At 42.5% G+C, this 27,397-nt stretch overlaps 1 protein-coding gene across 1 annotated transcript; it reads left to right on the top strand.

Moving 5' to 3' along the window:
- Positions 1-302: 302 nt before the first annotated feature.
- Positions 303-24,886, top strand: UBE2G1 (ubiquitin conjugating enzyme E2 G1). The gene is given in 8 exon segments (XM_065647008.1): positions 303-326; positions 328-402; positions 405-660; positions 15,695-15,797; positions 18,810-18,907; positions 19,953-20,131; positions 22,058-22,181; positions 24,251-24,886. Coding segments are annotated over 7 exon segments (822 nt in total). The 3' UTR covers positions 22,145-22,181; positions 24,251-24,886.
- Positions 24,887-27,397: the final 2,511 nt, after the last annotated feature.

Below are 27,397 nucleotides of genomic sequence, written 5' to 3'. Positions count from 1 at the left end.
GCAGCGTGGTAACTGAGGGAAGACATGTCCCCTACAGGGAGCAGCCAGCTGTCCCCTCAGGAGAAGCCCCTCTGCCCTTAGAGGTGCCACGCTGAGGCAGCCAGGAAAGCTGCTGTGGAGGGACAGCGCGCTACTCCCCTCCGGAAGAAAGCTCGACTCAGCAATAGCTTCCCCGCATCTCTCCCTGCAGGCTGATGTTTTAAAAAAGAAGGGGAGGGGGTGAGGAGAGAAAAAACGACCTTCTCAAGATGGCGGCCGAAAGCCGTCTCGCCCCGCCTTCCCGCCTCACATCCCCTCTCAAGATGGCGGCGCGGAAGAGCCGGCGGTCGGGCCCGAGTGCGCCTGCGCGCCGCGGCCCGGAGTGCAGTGAAATTCCTGGCGGGCGGGGGGAGGAGGAGGTGGCGAGGAGGAGGAGGGCGGCACGGAGCCACGGCCGCGCGCCCCTGCCAGGGACCCTGCGTGCTGTGGCGGCGGCCGGCGCGGAGCCAGACCCCCGGGGGGCGCGGTGCGGGCGGGCTGAGGGCCACTCGCCGCCGCCTCGGGAGCTCGCAGCACCAGGAGCCGCGCCGTCCCCGCCGCCGCTGGGACTCCCTCCCCGGGCAGAGAGGGAGAGAATGACGGAGCTCCAGTCCGCCTTGCTACTGCGGAGACAACTAGCAGGTAGCCGGGCTGGGGGCCGGCGCGGGGAGAGAGGCGATCTGTCGCGGGGGAGGGGAGGGGAGCGGATGCCGGGCTCTGAGGGGCCGGGGCCTGCGGTGGGGGAAGGGACGCCGGCTCGGGGGAGGGGGCGGGCGGCCGGTGGGGTGTGTGTGTGAGGGGGAAGGGGAGATTACGGCCCCCCCTCGCCGCTCTCTGCCCAGCCGGGAGCTGAGTGAACTAGGCCGAGGGGGGGAGGGGGAGCCTGCTCGGCGATCGCTGCCAGGGGAGCCGAGGGGAGGGGTGCGCAGGGCCCTTCATGGCGTTGAGGGGGGAGCGTTTCCTTCGCTGCCCCCGTCCCGTCAGGGAAGTGGGGGTTGGCAACGGCCCTGCCGGCCGGTTCCCCCGCCCCGCGCCTGTCGGCCTCTGCCGTCTCTCTCACGGCGCTGTCTCCCCGGGGCGGGCGGCAGAAGGGAGCCGGAGGTTTTCTCTCCGCAGCGTAGGGGGGATGTGTGCGGGGCGATCTCCGCGGTGTGAGGCGGTGTTTGTCAGGCACCGAAGAGAAGCGGAGGAAGGAGGGTTCCCCCGCGTTGAAACGGTCCTTCAGGCCCGGGATGAATCGCCCCCGCTACGCACACCTTCCTGTGGGGACCTGAGGTGCCCCCGTCCCGCCTCCCCTCCCCGGTTCCCCCCTCACCTCCCGTGCCCTGCGCCGGGGAGGGCGGATCGGGAGGGGGAGGCCGCTTCCCCCTTTGTTGTCAGAAGAGCCGGGGGCTCTGTAGGCACTGACGGGAGGAGAGGAGCGGGCAGCCCCGGGATCCGGGCGGGGGGGAGGCAGGACGAGCGGGGCTGTCCGCCGCGTGCTGCGGGAGGGAGCCCGCAGGGAGGGGCGAGGGGGGTCCGCCGGGGGCTGGAGGGCGGGACGGGTGAGGGGAAGGAGGAGTTGGAGCTGGGGCTCGGGGACAGGAAGGGCCGGAGCGCCGGGCCCGCCGGCGAGGGCAGTGAGGCGGCCGCCGGGCTCCGCGACGAGAGTCGCTGCCGCTCCCCCGCCCCCTCCTTTTGTCCCCGGGCGCGCGGGCCCTGCCTGGGCCGCCGCCGCCGAGGGGACCTGGCGCGGCCCGGCCCGGCGGGGACGCGCATGCGCGGGGCGGCGGGGCGCACAATGCAGCTCCATGTGTCGCTCGCTGCCAGATTTAAAGAGAAACGAGCCGGGTGCTGCGGGGAGCGGGCGGGCTCTGCTCCCCCCCGCTCGCACATGTTTCCCCCCCCTCCCCCGGATCCTCTGCCCTCCGGGTTTCTGCGGCCGGGATGAAGTAAGCCCCTCGAGAAAGCGCACAGGTCTGCCCGGCACCTTGGGCGAATCTGATTGCCTTTTTCGTCACTTACGTAAAAAAATTGCTTCATACCCAGATAAGGAAATGTGCGCTAGGTGTACCTAAACTCAGGCAAATACAGCACGGGCTGAAGTTTGCTGAGTAGCCGTACAAAGAGATGGGGGTCACTGAGTGGCACAGGAATTCCTGGAGGACGGTTTTGGCCTGAGACTTCAGTAAAGGCTTTGAAAGCGTAAGGGTGGAAAAGAACAGCGTTAGCAATACGGAGGTGAAGTTGCATAACCAGGTATAGCGAGCTACGTGACGTGTTTCTTGCATCTGTCTTCTGGTTTTAGTTGATGATAAGTTTGAGAAACTTCAGTGTAGTTAACTATTTGCACAGGTTTTGGTTGTGTTTTGGTTTGTGGTGTTTTTACCCCTTTTAAAAAAAAAACTCACACATGCTGCAGCTGCACTCCTGAACATAAGCACACACCTCTTAATGCCTTGGTGACTACTGAAGTTGTTACTGACGTTCAGTGAGGTGTCTGCATGTTTGCATGTGCTAGTAACACTGCGTATAGGCTTACTATAGGAGCTCCATATTGGATTTGATGCTAAGCTTCTCATTCCTATAAATGATCCCTCTAGGGAAGCAATAGTGTAGAATAATTGCTTTCTAACTTGATAAAAACGAGCATTTGGTAACCTAATATAGTTCTTTGGCTGTCTGGAATTTCTCTTTTAACTGACTAATTGTGTTCCATGAAAGAAAGTTTGACATTTAGCTGAAGCCTCTTGATAATTAGTATTAACTGCCAGCTTCTGTTGTGTAGCTTTATTTCTTGTCTTGTGAGATCTTAAGACCTTCTGTAAGCACAGGCTGGTTGGATATTTAAGTAGATTTGTAGACTGTTAGATTTGGGGTTAATTTCTGTTTATATTTCTGCTCACTCTTCTGCAGGCTTCATGTGTAATGGTAAAAACTGTTATGCTTTTCCAATTGCCCCTATTACTGCTACTGATTCAACTGTGCTGGCTCAAGTACTGCAACCATTTGCAAATAACATGAAACTCTATTGTGGGGGTTTTGTGTTTTAAGTAATATTAGTGCCTTTGGTATGTTTTTATATGTATCCAAAAAATGATACCATATTAAAAGTGATTGTGTGTGCATACTTAAGTGTGTGGTGAGTACTGAAGAAGAGTCTTAAACTCTTCAGGAGTCCTACCTGGAGTTACTAAGCTGAGAAAGAGCACAGTTTCTTCCATACATGATAACCTAAGCAACATCTGAGCTGAAACTGGACTCTGACATGGCTTTTTCTGATGGCAGGCTGCTTGAAGTCACAATGCAGAGACTGAGCTTCATGATGTCTGATGTTCCTTCCCTACTGCCGTCTTCTTCCAAGTCTCAGCTGCTCCAATGTGTCCCTTTGCTTACACTCACACTGCTTGTTGTACCTCAAACCAAAACCCAACATTGCGCTATTCTTTCCCCTGGTGGGGCTGATACTTCAGTCCTTCTGCTACGTGCAGCTTTTGTGTTATATCAAGTGCGGTGAGTCATTGGGTTGTACCTAGTGGTTGGGTTTTGGAGGACAGTGAACAAGGCATTGGATAAGAGTTACGTGATCTAATCTAGTTTAAACTGCTCTAGATCAATCACTTGCCAAATTGGCATTATTCAAGTGCAAGAGATCTGAAGTTGGAGCTGTTAGACTGGGAGCAAAACATCCAGAAGTGGAGGGAGGTTGAAGGGGGAATCTGAAACGTGTATAGTGGTGGAGCAGTTGAGGAATATAGAAATTCTTCAGTGGGTGAGACCCTGGATAGCTCTTTCCAATGCTAAAAGGAGGAAAACCCAAAACAAAACCAACAACAACAAAAACCAAACCAACAAACAAAAAACCCAAAAAAACCCCCACAATGACAGGAGGAGAAAGGAATATAAAATAGTAATTCTCAGAATGGCTACCTGTGTGTGTGGTGTGTTTTGTTTTGGGTTTTTTTTGTCTCCCATATGTTTTGGTTCTTCATAAAGGTGTTAGAGGGAAGATAGATGTCCATGGTGTGTAGCAGTTCAATGAGTTGTTTTGATTCTTGAAGACTTTGTTCAAGTGAAGGTCAACTGGGAAGCCTTGGTTGTCAGTGAGACTTAAAACCAAGGGTCTTACCAAAATACAGAATAAAACTTGATAATGTAATTCCAGGTTGCTCCAACAGGTGTATGGAGACAGACTTCTATTTTTTCTGGAGCAACCTGTCTTGTTTTGTAACTTGAGCAGGTAACTAGGACCATGGCACAATAGATACAATGTGCGTGTCAACTTAAGTGGCATGTTCTGGATGTTGGTAATGTAAAAAAAGGGATATTCAGTGACAGTCGCAAAATACAACTTCAAGTTAGTGTGTTTGTTTTCCCCCAATACCAAGTAGTTTCACTGTGCCTTTGCTAATGAAATATTGAGCTATATCACCAGGGAATTAGTAGAGTAGCTGCTTTTATATTGATGTGTGCTTGCCCCCATTTAGGCACAAGAGCAGTTCAAATCAAGATAGTCAGAACGTTGGGTATTTTTATTTGTTTTACTGTTGTTAAGTGTTTAAAGGAACTGCTTAGAGGGGATCTCTGACAACCAAAGCCAGTTGGAGCACTAGTCTAAGAGTTGAAGGGAGGTTCTCCTTCATGGATATCTTTTAAGTTAAATGACTGTTTATTTGCAAACCAACTTAATTACAAGCTCTAGTAGCTTCTGGAAATATCTTAGAGTTCAATAAACATATTTGTTCTTACAGTTTTTGGTTTTTTTGGGGTTTTTTGTTGTTTTTTTTTTTTTAAGGAGAAAGGCACTTTGTTGTGGATTGGTGGTAATGTGAAATAGAAGCCATGACCTGTCTGTTTCCTCTTATGGGTCAGGTGTAGGAAAAACTAAAAGAATGAAGTGCCTCTGAACTTCAAAAAAAAAAAAAGTCACTAGCAAGTATGTAGACTGGTACAGGACTACATGAGCAAGGGTTCACCCCCCGGGGGGACAAGTGGGGAGGATAAACTGTGTTCTCTGTACAGCCTCAAAGCTTTGTGCCCTTTAGAAAGAGGCAGGAGACAATTGAGAGTGAAAAGCTTCTCTTCCAGTCTCCAGAGCTGTCAAGCCCAAGGGTTTTGCAGACTGAGGCATTTCTCTGAATGTTTTTATTTCATCTTTCTGCCAAATCCTTGCTGACACAGACTTGTTAGAGTAGGCAGACTTGTCTAGTCCGTCCAGCAAAATCAGGTAGGGAGGGTGCAGTTAAATGGGTAGCGCACAGTGGAACCAGAAGTGCGAGTCCTCTTTAACATAAACAGGGGAATAACCATGCCCATGTTGGCCAAAGTTGTACTGTGGTGTAAGTATTTTCCAATTTAGGATACAGAAAAACCCACGCTAATATTTTTCCTAAACGTGAGAAACGGCACTATTTCAGTTTAAAGTGTGTACAGCTACTATTTCAAAGCAAACATGTCTAATTAAAAATTGACAAGGTGGAAAACTGTATTAATAGTGTAATGTTGAGCTAGTGGAATTTCTGCCAATTATGTAGGATTTACTTTTTAAAATATTTGAGTAGTGAATTCTGAGGGAATAATGGAATTAATATCACTGCATAGGTTGAATCTGAGATGGCATCTCTTGGGTGCCTGGTGGAATAAGCAGCCTTTGTTTACAGTTAAGCACTGGCTATCTACTGCCTTACAGTAGGTTTGGCTACAAGATAATAATTTGAGTGGCATTGATCTGAAGCGTTAAGTTGATGCTAGTCTGGCTTCCTTGGAGAGGTCTGTTTGTATGGCCAGTAAGATTCTGTATGATCCTGAATAGTTAAAGACTCCAAGGTCCTGCACATGTAAGACTTCGCTTCAGTATTGCTTAAAATGCCACCCTCCTTGCATTTTTTTAAAGGCACGCTTTCATATTTTTAGATAACCATCAATCTTTTGCTCTGTTGCTTTTCGAGATGCTTAGATACAGCATGTGTACCACTCACCTTAACACTCCTGCAGCATAGGGCCCCATTTTAGCAGATAAGGTAATCCTGTTTCTTGTGAGGATGTGTTGACAGAAGCATCAAAGCTCATGCTGACTTTATAGATAATATCATTGCTAAAACACATGCCTCGTTACAGTGACTACAGTGTGAGCAGTACGAGCAACCTGAATTTCTGTTGCACTGCAAATAACGTAATGGATGTGACTTGTGGCAAACGTTACTAGCTGCATGTTAGTTTTTCAAATGTTCCTCTTGCAGAAATATGCTGAACTCTGCCTCTTCAAAGAAAAAGAGTATTCATAACAGCAGTCGCAAGCAGAATTTTGGGGATGCTGGCCGTTTTGGGAAGTGAGGTTTTGCTAAACCTCAGAATGGAGGGGCTTGGTGATTCAACCAGTTGCTTGAAGAGGGTGAAGCAGTAAGAATGTGCTTCACAAGCTCACCCTGTGATGGGGCACCTTACAGTCCCCAGCAGTGGGCTCTGGCGAGGTCAGGTTACTCATCTGTCAGGGAAAGAACCAAGCGTACCATAAATGAGTTCTTTCTCTCTCTGCTTCCCCCCAAACAAGGCATTGTAAGCTCCACCAAAGTATGGACTTATCTGGATCTGGCAGGAAAATTTATTTTGTTCTGTTAGAGAATGGTGGAATAGGAGAATGCTACTGGAGATCCTGTGAAATAAGGAGCAAAATTAATACCTATCAAGAACATACTTTCCTTAGAAGAATTCCTGCTTCATTGATAAAGTCTTTATTTGGAGATGTTAAATCACCCAAATCTCACTGCAAATGTCTTGCCTTGTGTGGTTGATAGTGATTCCAACTTTAATACCAAAGAGCTGTCTGTGCAGAATTATAAACTGTAAGAATTTGTCGATTTGCTATAAATGTATTTTTGGTTTAAGAGAAACTGATCTGGGTTAAATCAAGTAGAGTGAATAGTCTTCTAATAAAACCACATGTTTTAGTTATAACTGATTCTGCCTTGACTCTTCTGTATCTTTGTGTGGTGTGTTTTTTAATGCAAGAAAGACTTGGAACAGTACGTGTGCATTCAACTGAAACAGGATTAGTTGGTCCCTTTTGTGGTTGGTACAAGGTGTGTGTGTGTGTGGGGGGGTGTTTCTTCCCCCAAAGCCCTGTTCTAAATAGTTTGAAAACAGGTGAACTTTGTAGGTAAAAACTTGTTTCCCTCAAATAGACATTCTGCTAAATTTGTCTTCCTCTAATGTGTTCAATGCAGCCTGTGTTTTGATCTAGATGTTCTTGTTTCCCACCTCTAAGGCTGGGGTTTGTGAAAGTCTTTAAGCATGGGGGGTATTCTGCAGAAGTAAGCTTCAAGTATTGGTGTAGAATAGGGTGGAAGCATTAAATATATATATGTATATCCTAAAAGAACCCAGCAAGAACCCAGCATGTTGTTTCCAGCTTAAAGACTGGAATTTAATGAAGTGGAATGGAACTGAAAAGTGGCTGCTGTTCTGCAGGTATAAACTAACCAGATCCTAAAGTGAGTGTGTGAAGTTAAGTACCTGGAGAAGGAGGAGCAGGTGGCTTGGCTGGGGGTATGTGACTCTTGAAACTCACACTTGTCTGCTTTTTGTCCCAACTTATGGGAACGGAATCTGGGTAACACTTCCCATGCAGGCCTGTGCTATCACCGTGTTGCACCTGCTCTGTGCCTCAGTTTTCAGTGGTGTGTGGATATCTGTCACGAGACTGGTCTTGGCAAGGTGTTTCACTTGCGGAATCTAGTAGGTCTGAGTTTTAGGCCACCCTGCAAGAGTAAATGTTCATATTTGCTTCTTCCTACTCTCAGGTCCGAGGCATATCAGATATCCAGACCTTGTAGGAACACTAAGTATAGCAATCTAAATGAAATAGGATTTCAGAAAAATAGCTGCTCTCCTGGGCATGAATTAGCAGCGCTTGTGTAGGTTTAGAATAATAGTAAAGACTTTTTAATAGAAACCCATTGTAAAGGCTTTCACATACAGTTTTCCTGTATGTGAACTGTTAGTTAAGGGAAACCTAATTCCATGCAGTCATCACAATACCTGATATGTCAAGCTGGCTGGGTTCTTTAGTTGGCTTGTGCTTGGTGCTGATCTAAAAGAAGGCGCTGTCAGGAGTCACTTAGATAAATGACTTAAACCAATTCTTAATAACAATGTAGCTCAAATTAGGATATGCAACCTTCTTATTCATATTATAAACAAGAGAGTAAACAGGCTGGAGAAGTGTCCTTGACTTGCACAACAGCTTATGAAAGCTTCTGATGAACTCTTCATGTGTTAACATCTCCCTGTGGCAGAGTCTGGTGATACAGACTTTCTAATGGATTTCTTAGAATCGTGTTCTATTCCTGTGTGTAAACCACAGGCATCCTAGAGCTCTTAGCTATGTTCAGCAGTGCTGTGTCATGACTGAGGTGTATGTGACTGCTCAGAAGATTTTTTTTTTTTTGTAGTTTTAGTCTGGTAATTTGCAACAGCTCTTAAGAAGTTTATTAACTTTTCCTGCTGTCAGTGCTAAACTCAACTACATTAATACAGCTGGCACCTAGGATGACACTTGTCTTGCCAAATTCCAGCAGTTGTATGCAGTAGGCATCTGAAGCTCACAGGTAAAGTGTGATTCATCTGACCTGTTTTTGACATTTCCTTTGGGATGAGATAATCGTGAAGTCTCCGGAACTACTTATCTGATAAGATCTCTATCGAACGCTGCTGAGGGTGCTGGTCTCGAATACAGGCAGGTGCATGTACCCATCTCATACTTGCCTGACACTTAAGAGTGGGAACACAGACTGGACACTGAGGATACAATGAAGGTGTCGTTTCTGTTACACTGTGACAGATGAAACTGCCCTGTGCTGCAGTTGAGTCCTTATGGGCAAACCACTGCACATCTCCTGCTGAGATACTTGGTTCCTTTCAGGTGTGGACTTCAGGGGTTCTTCCAGTCCTTCTGACTATCCTTCTTCCCTTCCTTATACAATTTTCCCCTAACATTTAGACCTTAATAGGAATTTTTTTTTTTAACAGATCTGTTGAACCTCCACTTTAACCTGGGCAATGTAACTGTGCTAGATTCTGATGTGATGGGATACGCAGCATGCTTCAAGCAGTCTAGTCAGAGGGTTCTACAGGAAAGAGTGTATCTCAGTTTCTTCCAGAATACATGATTGGTATTAATTTGAACATATGTTCTAAGCTTACTTCTGAGAATCTTAATTCTGGAAGCATAACTATTTCAAAGCTTTAAACAATACTATGGAATTCAAAGGTTTTCATCAGTGTGTTTTGTATTTCCAGTGTTCTGTGGAAGCTGATTGGGACAGGAAGGTAACTTGAACAACACCTTCATATTGAGAGAAAAGATTTGGGTTTAGTAGGTGCACTGCGTTCAGGTACTTAAGTTACTGGGTTGCAGACATTTGCTTAATGGCAAACACATCAGGGGGAGGGGGAAAGAGACCTTCCTTCTGTATATGGTAGGTGTGGGGTGTTGGGAAAGGACTAGTTTGAGCGTGTGTCCACAGAAGGCTTCTGTGTATGAAGAGTGCTACAGAAAGAAAATGTCTCAAAATAGGTAATCCCTATTCTTGTCTGTCTTTATGACTCTTGCGTTAAATGGTCATGGGCTGAGTAAACAGAGTTGCCAGGTCAGATCAATGGCTGGATATCTGTGATCTAATTGAAACTGTGTGAGAGAGCTGGCTTTGACACCTTTAAGTTGAGATCCATGTCTAAAGGAGCATTGGCAATGTCTATCAGTGGCCACCTCAATGGACTTAAGGGACTATGGGGAACTCCTTAAGAACCAAGATAGTACCAAAGACCTGCAAGCTTCTGGTTAGGGTGTTAATTAGTTGAAAACTGACTCTTAACCTGATCTTGTGTCATCAGGTATGCCATAGCTCCTGCAGATGTGGAGCTGCAGAGCATACACAACAAAGAAACTTGATTCTTAGCTTATATCTAGAATAATGTGACACCTTTTCTAGCAAAATAATTCCAGTCTCTGTCTAGTTGAGTTTCTCTGGCACTATAACCTTAATCCACAGCCCCATAGTGGCAGTTACAGGAGTTTCTGCCTCTTCAATTCAGGATAGTGCTGCTGCCCTCTTGTTTGCAGAGCTGAACTGTGGCCCTGGCTAGAAAGGTGATTTGGGAGTAAAAACAAAAAGTCAAACAAGAAACCCCCAACGTTGTCACCTGTCCTTCCCAAACGTGCTTCACTGTGCAAATCCTTGGAAGGCTCTACAGATAGAGCTGAGCAGATGGCAAGTGAAGCATGTTGATGCAGCACTGCACTGAGATGATTTCTGTGGGCAACTTGCCTGTTAATGCTAACTAGACAACCCTCCCTACAAGTTCTCTGACCTGAGAGGAGAATTAGGTTTGTTAAAGTCTGTAATGCTGCCCTTATCAACAGGGAGTGACGTGTGGAGCACTGGAAATTAGTTGCCAGGCTAAAGTTAAGAGTCAAATCTAGAGCTGCTGCTGAACTGGTTGGTAAAGGTCTCTCCTTAAGACAGGTTTGTCTTTACTGCTTCAGTCTCGCTACAAAATACTTAGTGTCCTTCTGAAACTAAAACTGTTGTCTTAATTGCTATCTTATTTGTCACTGCCAGAGTGGCTACCAGAAGTGTGTGCATATCTCCTGCTATGTTTTGTCTGACCTTTTTGGATGATCTCACAGAGCAAGACAGAACATGATGAAAGCAGATAATATGGAGAGCTCTGGGAATACATCTTTGCAAGGGATCAAGTTACTTTATCTCACCCCTAATCTTCTAGAACCAGAGACTTACAGCTGGGTATGCAGGCAGAAAGTCTTGGAAATCATAACTGACCTCAGTTAAGTAATATAACTATATGGAAGTCAGAGCTTGGGGTACAGAGAAGAGGCTAGAATGAGGATTTTCAGTCTGTACAGTTGGTAAAAGCTCCTGGGCTAGTGCTGAGACTCACAAAAAGCAACCAAGAAAAACAAGCCTAATGTGAAGCGAATGTAAAGCTCTCGTATGGCCTGCTTGTTGTGGGAGCTGTGTGTAAGTCAGCTGGATGAGTTCTCCAGAAGCCTTAGCTGGGACTTGGGCTGTCCTGCCTGTTTTTATGCTCGACTTAATCCACTGCTTGCACAAAACTCAACTGCTGTCTAACTTACTGAAGAGGCTGCTATTACAAATCCTGTAGAAGCTTATGTTTTTGGAAGCTCTATACAGTAACGTAGCTTCCTCTGAAGTGTTCCTATGCAGTGGCTCGCTGGTGAAACGTCAAGCTGAAAAGTTGAGATGCCGTACATAGCTGCTCCATGCAGCCATGGCGCTCTTTCTGCTTAGTCATTTTTGTTGACGCTGTTTTGCTTTTGGATTGGTGAATGTGTTTTGGCCTCTATAAAGGCAGTTTTAGTGAGTGTGGGAACATCAGTAGCTTGGTGTAAATTAAACGCTGAAACTGGAAGCACAGTTTATGGTACTTTGTTGGCTCAAGTTTAAGGGAATGGTAACTCGGTTCTGCTTTAGTAAGAGCTAGACCACTAAAAGAGCACTGTGTTGTGTTGGCAGATCATGTGGGAGGGTAGGCATGGGACGTTGAAGTCTGTGTTGGACTTCAACGACTCTGGATTATGGGCCTTTAGTCTTCCTCACTTTCCAAATCAGGTACTGGTTCAGGACTGGGATTAAAGGAACTGAATGTCTAATTTATAAGCAGCCACAGGATTCTGTTCCCAGTATGTTGCTGCCTGGCAGCTGTCCAGGCTTGTGCAGCTTTGACTGTCAGCTGCTGCTTGAGCCACAAAGACTCTACCTGAAACTGCTTCCAACCTGAATGTAAGATTTTTTTCCTTTTTTTTTTTTTTTCCCCCCTTCCTCTGGGAAGAAAAATTTCTTATTATATTAAACTATCAGAAATACAGAAAATATTGGCAGAAATGCTAAACCGGAGTGTAATATATAGTAGTAGCAAGTAAGTTGCACTTATTTAGCCATGGGCCTGATCGAAATGTGTTAATATACTCATTTACATTTAAAAAATACAGCATACCTTTATCTAAACAAGAAATGTCAAAGCAAAACTAAGTGTTGAAAAAATAATATGAAGGGATTCAATTCTTCGTAGGTGTCTGACTTCTGTGCTTGTCCAGGATTTGTAGGCTGGCTCTTCAACAGGGCTTTGTAGATACACAGAGGGCCTGTTCCCTCTCCCTGGCTGGAAGAGGGGATGAGAATCCCTTGCTTTCTGATCCTCCCCATCGCTGTGTTTGTCTAGGAAAACTCTCTTTGGGCTGCAAGTAGTTAAGTGCTGTAGCTGGTGAAGAATGCCAGCCGCAGGGAACAGGTGTCTGGTTTTCTCAAGTGCAGTGTCACTGTCACCAGCAGCCCGGCTGCCTGGCAGCTGACTCTGGCGACTGAGCGAAGTGTTCTGCTCCTTCCTTGCTGTGGTGGCATCTCCACTTGGGATTTTGGTGCATGGATTTCACCACTGTGTGACTCTCAACTCAGTACAAGATAGGTGGTACTACTAGTGAACTCTTCTGATATGCAGCATTGGCTATATCCAGGAGGAAAACCAAAATGAAACAAAGCTTAGGCTTCAGTGTTTGCAAGTTTTAACGAGTAGCAGCTCTTAGCTATCCATGGTAAAGCAGCCAAGGATGATGTTTTTCATGTCCCAGTGCATTGCGTTCCTGAGATTTCCTTTTTTGTCTGCCAACTAGCCTTTAGTTGATGTTCAGCTTAGCATAAATAATCTGGATGGAAAAGCTCATTTTAACTTGCCTATGGTAATTCTATGTACCTCTAGTGGAGAAGGTGCCTGAGCTTATATCTGTTGTTTTACCTCAAGTTAAAGTATTTGTGCAAGCAGTAGCTCTTTGAACTATGCTTCAGTGGAAGGAAAGGTATGCTACTGTGGAAGGAAAATGAGAACCTTTTACAAGCGGAGACCAATGCCACCTCCTGTAAAAGAAGTAACATCATAATTTGTTTTATAGGCAACATCCACTAAGGAAATTTCAGTAATTGCTGTAACTGAAAATTTTTGTCACTATCTGTCCCTTTCGTACAGTTTACAGATTTTCTGCATTACAAGAGTTGGCATCCCGCAATTTTATTCCTTATCACAAGATCTCTTGCAATATAGTGCTGCAAGGTCTTGGGTATGAGTCAGAGTGTAAGAACTGGCTTTCGTTGGGAACAAATACATGAAAAATGTTTCAGAGAGCTTAAGGATAAAAAGTTATTTGGAGGCTGAGACAGATGTACAAAAATATGGAAATAGCACAAATCAAGGAACAGAGCAGAAAATGTGCATGTTGGATTGAAAAATAGTGTGGCATATTTAGATGGAGAGAAGCATGTTGAATTTTCCGGTCTTAACTTTTGGCAGGCTTGTTTACAGTCTTATCACTGGGAAGTGATAACTAGCAAACAACAAGGAAGCTAAATGTGAGCAGCCTAAGTTATAGCAGTTTACACAGAACTTGGCATAAAGGGTTTTCTCCCTGTGGAAATACAGAAAGGAGGAAACTTGTGATATGGAGGCTTAACTTCAGGTTTTAAAGTCTTAAGGTGAGCTACTCAAATCCAATATTTGTACTCCTTCTCTTGTGTAGTTGTTACACTGGATATTCTGTATTACAATACTAATATAATATCTAAAAGGGTGACCTAAGTGTCCTGAACAGATGTGGCTTTTTTGCACAAGCAATAGACAGTTTTTAAAAAAATATTAAATCCTGCATGAGAAAGCAGGTTATATTCAACTGCTCCTGTGGTGGAACTTTTAACAGGTAATGCTGGAGGAATGTCTGTAGTAGGGAGGTAGTAAGGGACTGGTGGAGTCCTTGCTCCAGGTGAGACACTCAGTCTCTTTGTCCCTTTCACCTAAAATTAAATAGAGCTGTTACTCAAGTTCATGCAGCTGTTTGCACAGTTTTGTAGATGCCAGAGGGTGAGAACTAGTTTGCTTAGTGGAGATGTGGCCATGCTATAGTTTTTGGTTTTGAAGTTTGCATCGTGGTGAAATAGCCTGTGCTATTACTTTTGGTTTCAGGCATTGTCTTGAGAAAACACGATTTGGTTCAATACTTAAGTCTTTGTCCTGCAACTTGGAGAGTGAATGGTTGATCTCATCTATTGACTGAACTCCTGCTGAGCAGCTTCTAAGAAAAGCCCTTCCAATACATTTCTTGGCATTTTAGCATTGAGTCATCTTTGTGGATAAATTTGATCTGAATTACCAATGGCCACAGTAGATATTCCTGCTGTCTACCTCTTCAGGACCTGGGTCCTTCATGTGAGCCGAGTGCTTTTCTTTTCCTGTATTGACTTTGACTCTTCTGTGTAGGACTTGAATTGATGATTATCGCATTTTTTTTTAGCCGTGCTTCAAATAGTTAAGTTCTTAACTGGCAAACACTGACTGCAAGCTTATGGGCAAATCACTTTGAAGTTAATGGTGTAGCCTTTTCTCTGTAAAGGTGTGAGGTTCTCACTGGGCGTTTTTCTGCATGTACCCACAGACATTATAAGCACCTCTTAACTGAAGTCTGTAATGCCCAGAAGTCAACACAAAATCCAGCTATTTGGTTTACAAAGAGAATATGTGGACTAACTGTACTGTGGAATATAATAATGAGGGCTGCATAATGTTGACAGGATTTAAAATAAGTGCAGTAGTAATTGTAAACCAAAATAATAAAATCCCTATTTTAATTTGGAAATTACTGACCTGTTGAAGGAATAACTTTTTTCCCCCCTTCCCCTGTCTGAAATACCCGAGATCCCCCAGGACTTTGTGTATACTGTTGGAAATGTGGGATCAAGAATTTCAATTTGGCATCAGTAGAGCATTTAAATTAGTTTTTGACCTGAAGCTATTGGTTAAGAGACTTTCTCTCCCCCGCACCCCAGGTTGAATTGTAGGCAGAACTCATTGGAGGTGTTTATTTCCAAATCTTATGCTTTTTCCTGGAGCAGGCTGAAAACAAACTCATGAGTCTCCATCTAGGTCTGACTTTGCATAGCTATTTCCAGATAAGCCTTCTATCTGGCAGTAACTATATGAAGTAGCCTATAAACATAGCATCCTGTATTGTGAATATGTGGATAAAACTGTGAAACAAAAGAAAATAACAACTGCCAAACATAAACACTATAACAACTTCTATGCTTGCTTCTAGTAGTTCAGAATGTAGTGAATCATTATCTCCAGAATATGCTGGGCACAGGTCTCAAATGTTTTCAGATTCTGAAAAAAAGAATTTAAGGGAAGTTGAATGTTAGTTTCAAATAAAAACAGTGTGACTTTGTTCTTCTGTTAACATATTCTAGAGTTAAAGATAGACTTTAATTTAATCTGGCTCATCAGGGTTCTTATAAAGCAGGATGGCTTTTTTTTATTGCTAAAAAATCTGTTTACTGACTTACACACATGCCTGTTGGTATCTAGTTTAGGAGATCGTGTCCCACAGTTCTGAGTTATTTTGGCTTTTCTGCTCATGATGTGCTTAGTTTTAAAAGCCAGACGATGGGTATGTGTGTGGTAGGGAGCTGCGGGTATTTCAGCCAGGCTTTAAGTCCATCAGTAGGCACCAGATCACTGAAAGTCACGGGGTTTTTTGGTCACGTATAGAGGGATGAGCAAAAACGGCGAATGTGTATCAGACACCTAAAGTCACTCTTGAATTCTTTTTCCTACACAGAGCTCAACAAAAATCCAGTGGAAGGCTTTTCAGCGGGCTTAATAGATGACAATGATCTTTATCGATGGGAAGTCCTTATTATTGGTCCTCCAGATACACTATAGTAAGTACTGATGCTTATACAGAAACTTAAGTGAACTTGGATTTACTAGTTCTAGTTTGGTCTGAGCGAGTAGAACTTAAATCTTCATACTGAGTTAGGTAATGCTGTTCTGTTGCTAGTAAAATACCTGTAAATAGCTGCGTTTGCTGTATAGAAGTTCTAAGCTGCTTTGCTCCTCTGGGAAAATGCAACACTGATCCCTTTGTACTAGTGTAGAAATAAGAGAGCAGGCTTTACTTAGAGCCAGCACCTGTTTTCTTATGCATTTAAGCAAGGCAGGTATAATCCACTGTTATTCCTGTGAGGCTCTAGTTTAGCTGATAGTACCATTTTAAACCATTACAACTTCATGTTGGTGATTGTAGGAAAATATTAAAGAGGAATGTAGTCGAGTAAGCTGCAGCAGACCATAGAATTAGCCTCAAGTCCTGTCAGTTTGAGATGGGAGAACTTCCTAGTGTGGCCTGGAGTACTTCGGTGTTGATCAGACTTGAATTGTTAGCAAACCGTACAGTGGGCTGCAAAAAGCTTGTATCTTTGTCCCGAGGACCGGATTCTTTGATTGACATTTGAACACAAAACTATGCAGTTCGTACCATAACTTATTTTCCTGGACTGTAAGTTCACTGTGTTTTTACACTGCTGTACACCTGAAGCGCTCTGGTGCATGCAGGGTGGTTGGTTTGCGGGGGGGGTGGTGTGGTTTATAAAAAAAAAAAAAAAAATAAAAGAACACTGGCTAATTGAGAGAATGATTTTTCGTTCTCATAGAGGTTATATATGATCACCTACTCTAGCTTCTGAGAAAAGGTTCTATACCCAGAAGAGGTCAGTTTAAAGTGTAGCTCTTGAAGATGAACTCTGTTCTCCCTCATTAAGCTGTTCCAGTGGTAAATCACTGATACAAAAAGCCTAGTGACATCTACTTGAGGTCAATTTTAGTTCCAACACGAAGTCGTTGTGTGCCTCTGTCTGCAGCCTTCTGAATACATACTTAAGCACAGAAATCTAATTGCTTTGCTTCCTCTTAAGCTTACTACAGTTGTGATTCTCAACTCTTGCATGAGATGAATTCTCCAACTTCTGTTTACCTCTGAACAGCCTTGTAGTGGCTCCATTATATTCTCATGGCTGTTTTATAAATACTGTCAGTAATGAAATGCCATTTCTCATTGAAGTTCTATGTTAAAAATTGCAATAGGATTTTTCCCTGCTTCAGTAAGGTGCTGAGCTTGTTTTGAGGCTTTTTAGATAAGAAGCTTTCCTCTGTTCCAGTTCTTAGTTGCTGTTTTTCAAGGTAGCATTTTACTGAATTCTTCCTCCCTGGTCTATTTTATGACTGTAGAAGATAATACTTTAACTTCACCAGATGCTTCAAAACTTTCAAACTTCAGTCTTATTCCTGGTCCCACTTTATTCTGAGTTTACCTAAAAAGACATTAGACTCAGTGTGTGACTCTACTGACAGGGACCCCTTTAGCAGGAATATTGCTAAAAATGGCATTAGTCTCCCTTAATTGACAGCTGTACTTCATTAACGGTTTCTAAAGTGTACCCCATTAAAGAGCTATATTTGTATGTAGTTGATGAGGAGCAACCAGGTATGTCATATAACCCAGTAGCTTTAGGCTCTGTGGCTTTAAGAAGGGAAAGAAAGACTCACTTTGCAAGAAAGGACTTAACTGGTTTGGGGCTATCAACAAATGTAATCTAACTCTCCTTTGTCTCGAGTGGCATGGATGTTAAAATAGCCAGCGTTTCTGCAATTCTTACCCTTCCCAGGATCAAGGATTCTTTGGAAACTGCCTTCCTCTTCTAAAACTTGTGGAAAATGGGTGCTGTGGGTTCAGATCCCCTCAACTGCTTTATTTTAAGAGCCAAGTCACTTAGATTTCATGCTTTTTGGGTTTGGGGTGGTTTTTTTTTCAGACACTTACTAGAATTGCATGTCTTTGGTTAGTGGTGGTAAAACTTTATTTTCTCAGTAGCCTGTGGGCTTTGGATACTGGCTCCTACTCTTACAAATAAAGGGAAAAAGAATGCACTGAACAGCTTTGTCTTTTTCTACACAAATGTTTTGTCTACGTGGCTACTGAGGAGTAGCTTGTCAAACTGCACACCTTGTGCCACCTTCTTTAGAGGCTATATTCTGTTTTTTGTTGTCTCTGCCTTTGCAGTTTCAAATTTTGTTACAAACTACCATTACAAGAAATGACAGTAACGGAGCAAGTGTTATAGTACTTATATTAATGAAGTATTCCATCTATGAGGCTCTCCATCTAATATAGACCTTCACATTTTTCAGAAGGGACTATTCCTGTGTATTGAAACCTAGCTTTTTAAAAGAATCAACCAACCGAACCCCACTAAAAACCCAACAAACTGTTGCCTTAGTTAAATATGGGTGTGTGACTCCACATGAAAACTGGATCTCTCTTACTATTGTTCTCCAGTTTAGTGGGTAACTGTGGTGCAGAACACCTCACTGGTATTTCTGAGTCCCTTTAGCTTAGTGTTGAAAAGGTTTTTTACCAAGTGATGCTGTAGACATACCTATGAAGCTTTCTGTAACTTTTCTGAAGCTCACTGCTGCAGACTGATAGTGAGAAATTAGGCCTGAGGTCTCTAAAGGAGGAAAAGAAACATGTATCTGCTGGGCAGCACTCAAAGGAGAGTTATTGGCAGTATTTTTTTTTTCTGTTAATAAATGTACTGGGAGGAAAAATAGTGAATTCTTGGCAGGTTTGTGGGGTGGTTTATATTTTCGTGTGTGTGTGTGTGGTTTTTTCCCCTCTGGAACATCCTCCGAATTCTAAAAAAGATACAGTATCTTGTGAAAGGATCTTCTCAATTTAGAAACTCTTTGCATTGCATATGGAAATGATGGTACTGCTAATTACTAACATGATAAGCTGTATGAGGGGTAAACTTAGAGCTTTTGATATAGTAGTGAGTTCCAATCTTCAGCTTAAGCTTACAAGAAACTCTACTAAGATATTTTTGATTCCCCAGTGAAGGTGGTGTTTTCAAGGCTCATCTTACTTTTCCAAAAGACTATCCACTGAGGCCGCCAAAAATGAAATTCATCACAGAAATCTGGCATCCAAATGGTAAGAAATGTCAAGTTTCAATTTCTTTTTGCAATTAAGAACTAAAGTGTGGTGAAGACAAATGGATGTGTTTCTGTTCATGTTAGAAATATGAATCTCTGCATTTACTTTGCCATCTTCACTTCATAAAGAAGTAATAACCATGGTAGGGTTTTTAATAGTGCTGCTCTGAGACTCCTAAAGTATTTTCAGAAGCTACTGAAAACAGCTTCTTGAATTCTTGGTAACTGTTCAGGGATATTTTTTTTCCCCTTAAGTGTGAAATTCTGGTCTGAGGAGAAACTTGACTTCTATAGCTGCCTTTTGTTATACCTTCAAATATTTCATCTTGGTATTACTAACTTGGCAGTCAATATAGAAGGCCCAGTGAAACATGAAAGGAAACAACAGCATCTTTTATTCCCTCCAAGAAGTTTCCTCCTAATGTTTCTCTTACTTATGGACTGCTGGACATAGATGGGAAGGTAAAATAAAATGGAAGCTTTTACTGGGAAGGAAGAATGCTCCTCAGTTTCTAAAGTCATTATTGTAGTTGTTGAAACCTGGGAGGAGACCAGCACAGTGCTCCCATCGTAAGGTACAGAGGTTATTTTGATGCTGTGTGAGTTTCAGCTCTAGAAATATCAGAGTACTTGCCAGGCTGGTTCTAATTCCAGCTGCTTAAATCATATTCCAGTATATTGCAGTAATATCCAGGTGATGCTGTTGCTGTGGAAAAAGAATTGACTCTCTAGTTTGCTGAACTCAACAGAAAAAGCTTTAGTGGAAGCCTGTCTAAATAGTCTTGAAAGTTGCAGCATGATGTTAGAATTAAGTTCTTCCTCCCCATGTGCCCTCCCTGCCAGAGGTCCAGGAATAATAAGACAAAAGCCCTATTTATTACAGATTGAGTTTTGTAATAGTTAATTACTTTGCTTTTTTTGTAAAGTGTCTTCACCAACGTGTTTTCAGACTAGCAGGAGTGAAGATTAACAGTTCCATAACTGTCCTGAAGAAATGCCAGCGTGTTGTTCACTACTGAAATATGCCTTGTTCTATTTTGTAGTTGACAAGAATGGCGATGTCTGCATTTCAATTCTTCATGAGCCTGGAGAAGACAAATATGGCTATGAAAAACCTGAGGAACGCTGGCTTCCCATTCACACAGTGGAAACTATAATGATTAGTGTTATTTCTATGCTGGCAGATCCCAATGGTGATTCTCCTGCTAATGTTGATGCAGCAGTAAGATTTTTTTTTTTTTTTTTTTTTTTTCCTCCTTAGTTTGCCAACTGTCTTTGGTGTTGAAACCTAAGCCTGCACTGGAGTTTTGCTTCTAGTTTGTACAAATGATATAATAACTCCTGCTGGATTGTAGGTCGTGTCTTCTTCACATTAACCAGAACATACTCCTCAGATTAATGAAGAATCAGCACCTCATGTGCTTTACTCTGAGCTGCTATCAAGATGTCTTCTACTTGGTTTACAAAGTACAAGTTTACTGCAGCAACACTATTTAGCAGTTACTAAAAGATACTTTGTCTGCTTTCATTAATTTCTAGATTTAAGTGGCTCTAGAGAATAAGGTCTTACAGGCAGGTCACAGCATTATGGGAACAGGGGATATAGCTGTTTCCTGGAAAAATAAACTGTGTGTTGGAGAACTGTCTCTTGGAGTGGGAGAAAAGTGCGGAACAGGAGCCTGAACAGATACTGTAAGAAGCGGATAGAACATTCATGACCTAAAATAAGAGTTTTGGAGAGATTGCTGTCAGATTGGAAACTTTGCTCTTCAATTCTGAACACTTGCTTCATAGAGCTACAAATATAAAAGGTAGAAACATGAACCAGGAACTCCTAGGAAGCTTGGAGGGCACAAATTCAGTGCTTTTTTTTTGGCCTTAAGCCATCCTGTGTAACTGTCCTGTGTCCCAATCCAAGAAACCAAATGCTTGCTGTATTGTTGAAAAAGAACAAATTAATTAGTAGCCTTATTTGTATTTTCACTGGAAAGATAAGACATGCTGGGCTTTCCAACATTCTGACTGGCCAGGTGAGCTTGGAGGTGGTGAGTGTTAGGATATACCAGTTAACCTCATTTTCTCTCACTCAAATGTGCTACAACGTTCCCTCCAAATAGGGGGTGAAAAGGTCTTGTGTGCTAGGATGCTTCAGGTAAAACTGTGTGTGTTTGGTTTGGGTTTTTCTAACCCCTTCCCCCACCCCTGCAGTAAGAATATCTTGTTTATATCAGAAACTAAGAACTGTAGAATGTATCTCATTAAATAATGAGTTCTTCATATTTCCCAACCACTTCCTTGCCAGTACCCAACATGTCAACCTTAGTCACAGTGTGAGATGCTCTTGTGCTTTCAGTTGAGCTCGTCATGAGACTGGCACAAAAAAACCCCAAACAAACAAAACAAACCCCACAAACCAAAAACCAAACTGGCTGCCCTTTTTCCTGTGGATTTTGGTGCTACTGTGGTGTGCAAATCTCTGAGTTCAGACTGACCTCTTGCCTATCATCCTGTTCATCTTTAGCTTTGTTCTTCCTCTGTGCAGTTCTGAAATCAGATACCTGTCTCACACTGTCCCCATGATGTGGTGAGCATTCTGTTAAGGTCTCACTCATGGAGCCAATATCTTGCAGCCATATCTGACTAGGTGGTGTTTTCTGTCCATGGAAACTGCTGTGCCTCTTCTGAATACTGTGACTTCTGTATTTCTATCTTGGAGTGTCCTGGCTAGGTTGAGAGGGAGTTAAAACTGTCCTAAAAATATCAGAGTAACTACTGGCTCCACAGGAGCTGTGTACCTTTTTCATCACTGCAGTTAAAGATGTTTTCTCTAACCCATAACAGTAGTCTGTGGTCTAGATTTTGGTCTAGACATTGTGAAATATTGGTAGCCACCAGCTTAGTGTTGGAGAATACCTAAGAATCCATGGGGGAAAGGCTGCCTCCTTACTGCCTTGTGAGCAGCTTGTGTAGAAACTCTGAGTGATCTTTCAGAAGTCCTGAATGTCACTGTTTTTCAGTGACTGGCTCAGTGATTGTAAGCAAATTTAGGTTTTGACTGGATGGCTGATGTCTGAAAACACCAAGAGTCTTCCTAGGACTTGTGCATTGTTATAGGACTGATATCTAAAAGCTGTCTATTCAATTACAGAAAGAATGGAGAGAAGACAGAAATGGAGAATTTAAAAGAAAAGTTGCCCGCTGTGTAAGAAAAAGCCAAGAAACTGCTTTTGAGTGACACTTATTCAGCAGCTAGTAGCTTCACTTTTTTCAGGGTAAGTATCCTTCTAAAGACAAGTCAGTTACTTGAATTGAGGATTTCCTGTGTAAGCACCGATGAACTATTTTTTCCTTGAAAGAAAAACGAACAAACAAAAACCAACAGCCAACCAACCTTTCTTCTCAGCTGCATGGTCTCAGTGGATGGAGTTCTTTGGCTGTATGTGATAGAAAGACTAAAATAATTTTCAAGTGCAGTACCAGACCCTTCTGCCAAGATTGGGGAGCATATCTAGTACTCTTTGAAGTTGAAATTTGCTTTGTTACTATTCATTCTGCTTTATTAATAGTGCTTAGGGGTTACTAGAGCTGGAATAGAAGGGAATAATCATTCTTTCATGTTCATTGTTGTGAAGAACACTCTTTTTTTATTCTTAAAAGCATCCTGTCTTGCTATCTGAAGTTCACACTTTGTATGTGAAGTTTATTTTGTGTATCTTGGTGACATGTTGCATGTAGGTTTTAAGTAAGACTTCAGTGAGGTTGTTAGGAACCATTTGGAAAGGATTGCTTCAAGTATCTGTAGGAATTTTAATAGAAAGCCTACTAACATACTAGAAAGGATCAAGCTGAGATATTGCCCATCAATAATATCAAGAAGGGTGGTGTTCTCTTCAGCAGCCCAAAAAGCTTTTTTACGGGGGAAGGCTTAGGAATAGCTTCAGAAAAACAGCGATGTTCTGCTTGGAAACTGAACTGGATGAGTTTTGACCTGAGACTAGCTGATGTGGTATTTACACTTGATGCCACTCAGTTAGAAATGAGCTTCTGACTCAAGATATTCTAATTTCAACAATCCCATCCTAGTTTTAACAGGTTTTAAAAAAGGAAAAAAAAGTCTCATGGAAAGCTCTGTATTAAAATGTGGCCCTTAAATACCTGGCCTTTGGTCACTTTAATCTTGGTATGCCAGGGAAGAACTTCAACTAGCTAATAATTTCCCACTCTTGCTTTGCAAAGCAAAGCAGAGCTTCATGTTGAAGCTGCTCTTTCTTAGTAGTTGGTTTGGCAAATAAACTTCTCTGACCTGTTTGGCCGGGGAAGCCCAAAACCATATGTACTAGTTAGCTTCAGTGTACAAAACTTGTAGGGGAGAAAAATACGGCGCTGTATGTAGTTTAAAGAGGTGGTACTGTCTGAAAAACCAGAACAGCTTACTAAATGCTCCTGCTCGTTGGTTTTTCTTCACCAAGGTTGTACAGGAGATACTTCTGTAAGAATTGCGGGGGTTGGGGAAGGCTCCATCTGTGACCAACTAGTACCACAGTATCTCTTCTCTGCAGAAATGCTTTGAGTGAAAGGAACTTTGTCCAGTATAGAGGAGCATGAAAATGCTTAGTATTGATCAAACAACTGAGCAAAGGAACTGAATGTCTTGTACCACTGCGTGTAACTAGAGTGTAAGAATTGTTAATGCATCTGACAGTCTTTTTCTGTCTTAAAGAAAGGGAGTAACTCTGAGTAATGCTCCAGAGTATCCTTAATTAACCTCAGCTCTGTTGCCACGTTAAACTTGGCCATAGTGAAACAATGCTCATGACAAATATTTAAATAATTGGCCGTGTCACTTTTCCAAGTCCTGGTGACTCCTCCTAAGTAAGTGACGGGCAATGAATTGGATGAGAAGGGGTCACATAACTGGTTTCAAACAAGCAGATTCCGAGTCGGTAGCTGTGGTGTTATTGCGTAACAAAGCCCTGCGATGTTGTTTTGTACCGCACCTCCCTGTTGAAGCAGCATCCATCATTCACAGTAAGAAATGAGTGGACTTTTCAATGACAAATCTATGAGTGTTTAGCTGTATGTGTGAACATTCAAACATTTACACACTGTGTGCTTGACAAGCAACACGAGTAACAGGAGCCTCAAAGTCTGATAGTTGAGCTGGATACATGCTATGCTGAACTAGTCTTTCTCAGGTGGTGATTTCATGCATCCTCTGTTTAGAGGTATGTAAAGTTCTTGAGCAAGTAACTATTATCTTCCTTGAGCTTGAAATGCTGCTTCATATCTTTAACTGAGGATGAGGAGGGGGTTTATTTTAATGACTGTGATTTCTTTGTAGGTCTCCAAATGAGAAACATGGCACTGTTTTTTTCCTGCACTCTACCCACCTATTGCTGGACTTCTGTTGTTACAAGTTGGCAAACACTGGCTGGAACTGGGCTGCAATAAAACATGCCAGTTATCAATGCTGACAAGAGCCTAACAAGTGCCAACACAAGATGATTACGCATTTTGAAATCTAATGAACTGCTTTAACCTTCAGGAAGAATTGTAAAGATGTGTACATAGCACAACATGATCCGGATAATATATATACTGTTCATGTACATCCACAAATACACATTGTACCAAATAATGCTGTCTGTAGTTAGGAATAGAATCGTGTAAATTCTAAAGATTTTAGCAGGTTTTTCTCTCCCTATTCCTTGTTTCCTATCAGTTTAAACAAAAAAAAAAAAGGAAGGAAAAAAAAATACACCAACTTGTGAAGCATGTCAAACTAAAACCAATTAGCATAAAGTTGTTTTGTTTTGGTTTTTTTCCCACTTTAATTTTCCTTTGACCCACTGAGGCTTAATTAAAATATTTTGCTTATTAAAATTTAGTATGTTGGTTTTGGAAGTGTGCTCCCTTTTATTTCCCCCATTGGAACTTAAAATTTTCCTAATTAAACCCTGAAAGGATTTGCTATCAATTACTTGTGTCTTCTTTTATGATGACCTTTGCAGTTTCAAAGGTGCTGTCTTTTTTTTTTTTTCTTCCCACCCCCTTTTTAAGCCCAATTGCACATTCTTCTTGAATTGGGTATAGCAATAAAACTGGCCATGGAGCACCCTTGAGCAGCCTGCTGGTTTTTAACTTCCAAGGCTCTTGAGCGCTTTCATTTGGAAGTTCAGTTGACTAAGTTAGTCCAAGATAGGAATGAGCTGCTTTTTATGGGTGGATTTTTTTTTTTTGCCTTTTTTTCATTGCCTGTTTGTGGGGCAGGGTCTATGGAGGGGGGGAGGCTTGTTTTTCCTCAAGGTTGAGTTCAAGCATGCACATCTGTAAGCTTTTCAAATGACTAACTTCTGGGTTTGGTATCAAAAATAGTTTCCCTCCTTTTCCCTCTTCTCTCTTCTGTGGCCCTTCATATTCTTTGCCTTCTACTTCAGAGTTTTCCTCACCTAATGTACAAAGAAAATTGCGATGTATATTTTCATGTAATTTGATTTTTGGAATTCTGTCACCTTCTGTAGTGAGTTCTTCCAAAATATAATTTTTTCCAATAATAATGTGTCAAACTGGCTGTCTTGAGTATCTAAAGAGGAAGAGTAACTGCAGTTGGAGCACAACTGACCTGAACATCTTCAACAACATAACACCGGCAAACGTGTTGAATTTTACATACTGTATTTAATCTTGATATAATGAAAAAGCAAACAAAACACATACACACACCTTTCTTCATATTGTACTATCTTTACTCCTCTAGTGAGCAAATACTAATCTCAGAGTATCTAGTAATAAGAGTTTTCCAAGCCTACCTGCAATACCTTTCTACCAAAAAAACTTTGTAGAAGAACTTGCAACGACTTGACTGTTCTCTGCTCTGTCACAGGCTTACCGCAGCTTTTAAGCACAGAGTAACACACTAGTAAATCAGGAGTTCCAGCATTAAAGCGTCATCTTGTAAGAAGCTGTCGGTAATAATTTGCTTGCTGTCTGCACTTGGCTTCAGGTTGCTGTCCCACATGCATGTACTGAAAGGGATATATTATATTTCAGGTTTTTTGAGGGGTGGGCTGGAGGAGGTGACAGTTACTAGTGGCCATATGGGACAAAAAAAGCCATTTATGAGGTATGAGATGACTTGAAAGTAAAGGTATTGCTTCTCCTACAGGTGCTTTAGATAAACATAAACATGTTTAATGTCCACATTTACACATGTAGTAATTAATTCTTTTGAGAAATCATTAGTTACATTTGCTTTTAATTGTATAGCCTGCTCTTGTAGGCAAATGTGTGTGGTGCTTCAGAGCTGTTGGTGCCCAGACACAATAGCTCATTTTTAGTCCCTGCTTGAGTGCTTGTCTGAAGTTGCTTGAGAGGAGGTTTCTTGCCCACCAGCTGGCTCCCCTTTTTCACTTATCAAAGAGCTGGAACTGCAGACTCTCAGTGACATGATGCCATTCTTTCCACAAACAAAACATTGGGAAGAAGCTCCTTGTCATAAACCTAGCAGGGGATTTCTTCCCCTTTTCCACAGTGTCTCTGAAGTGCTGGCAGCAATTCAAGATAATCGGTACTTGCTGCTTTCAGCAAGTTCAAGTGTTCTCTGTTTTGTCTTCCAAAGTAACATAGTTCACAACTGACTCATCTGTAAACTTCATAAAACAGTTTGAAGCTTTTTTTTTTCTCATTTGTTCTCCAGAAGAGCTGTTTGTTTGTTCATTAAGGGGGGTAGGCCTGGAAACGTTAGTCTTGCATCGGTGCTATGAAAGCACTGTGAATACCACAGCAGCGTTGGTTCCCCTCTTTGTAAATTATTCAAACATAAACCCAATTCTGTTTGGCTTACCCAGATAGTCTGTGATTCTACATGAATCAGATATTCAAAGGAAGGAGCATTACTGTACAAGCTGCAGGTATGGCTGATGCCCAGGGACTTAACAAAAGAGGCAGTTCAGGGTCTGGTGCCAAATGTCCAGGTTGTAGAACACCTCAGGCAGGCATAGAAATGGCCTATTTAATTCCTCTGCAATCACAATTTGCTTTTTGCTTGTTCTTGCCTCGCATGTGAAAGGAATCTGGCTAATGTGGGTAACTGATACAACCAGAAATTTCTGCTTAGCCTCAGGGTAGGAACACCATTGAAGAAATGCAGTACGTATGAGTAGTACTAGAGAACCTGGTGAACCACCAAATAAACCAGCATTCTTACCCAGTTTCACTTGTACCAAGATTTTTAGATATAGTTTATGTACTTGTCAGTGTACTGCATGATTAATTACACTTTTTCTGATTCTCTGGAGGCTTGAAATTATGGCTTTTTGTGGTGTTTTTTCTGCCAACACATGGTGGCCTGCTTTCCAGATAACACTGCATCACTGGGGGAAAAGCCAAAGAAAAACATGGAATTTTAATAAAGTAGTATGGCATCCTAATTACTTTTTTACGTTTCTCCATGCTGCCCCATATGCAGAGATCTCTGTAAAAATCAGAA

Source organism: Caloenas nicobarica, chromosome 17 (genome assembly GCF_036013445.1).
Source record: "Caloenas nicobarica isolate bCalNic1 chromosome 17, bCalNic1.hap1, whole genome shotgun sequence".
In the NCBI taxonomy this organism is placed as follows: Eukaryota; Metazoa; Chordata; class Aves; order Columbiformes; family Columbidae; genus Caloenas; species Caloenas nicobarica.
This window is presented reverse-complemented; position numbering and strand designations above follow the sequence as displayed.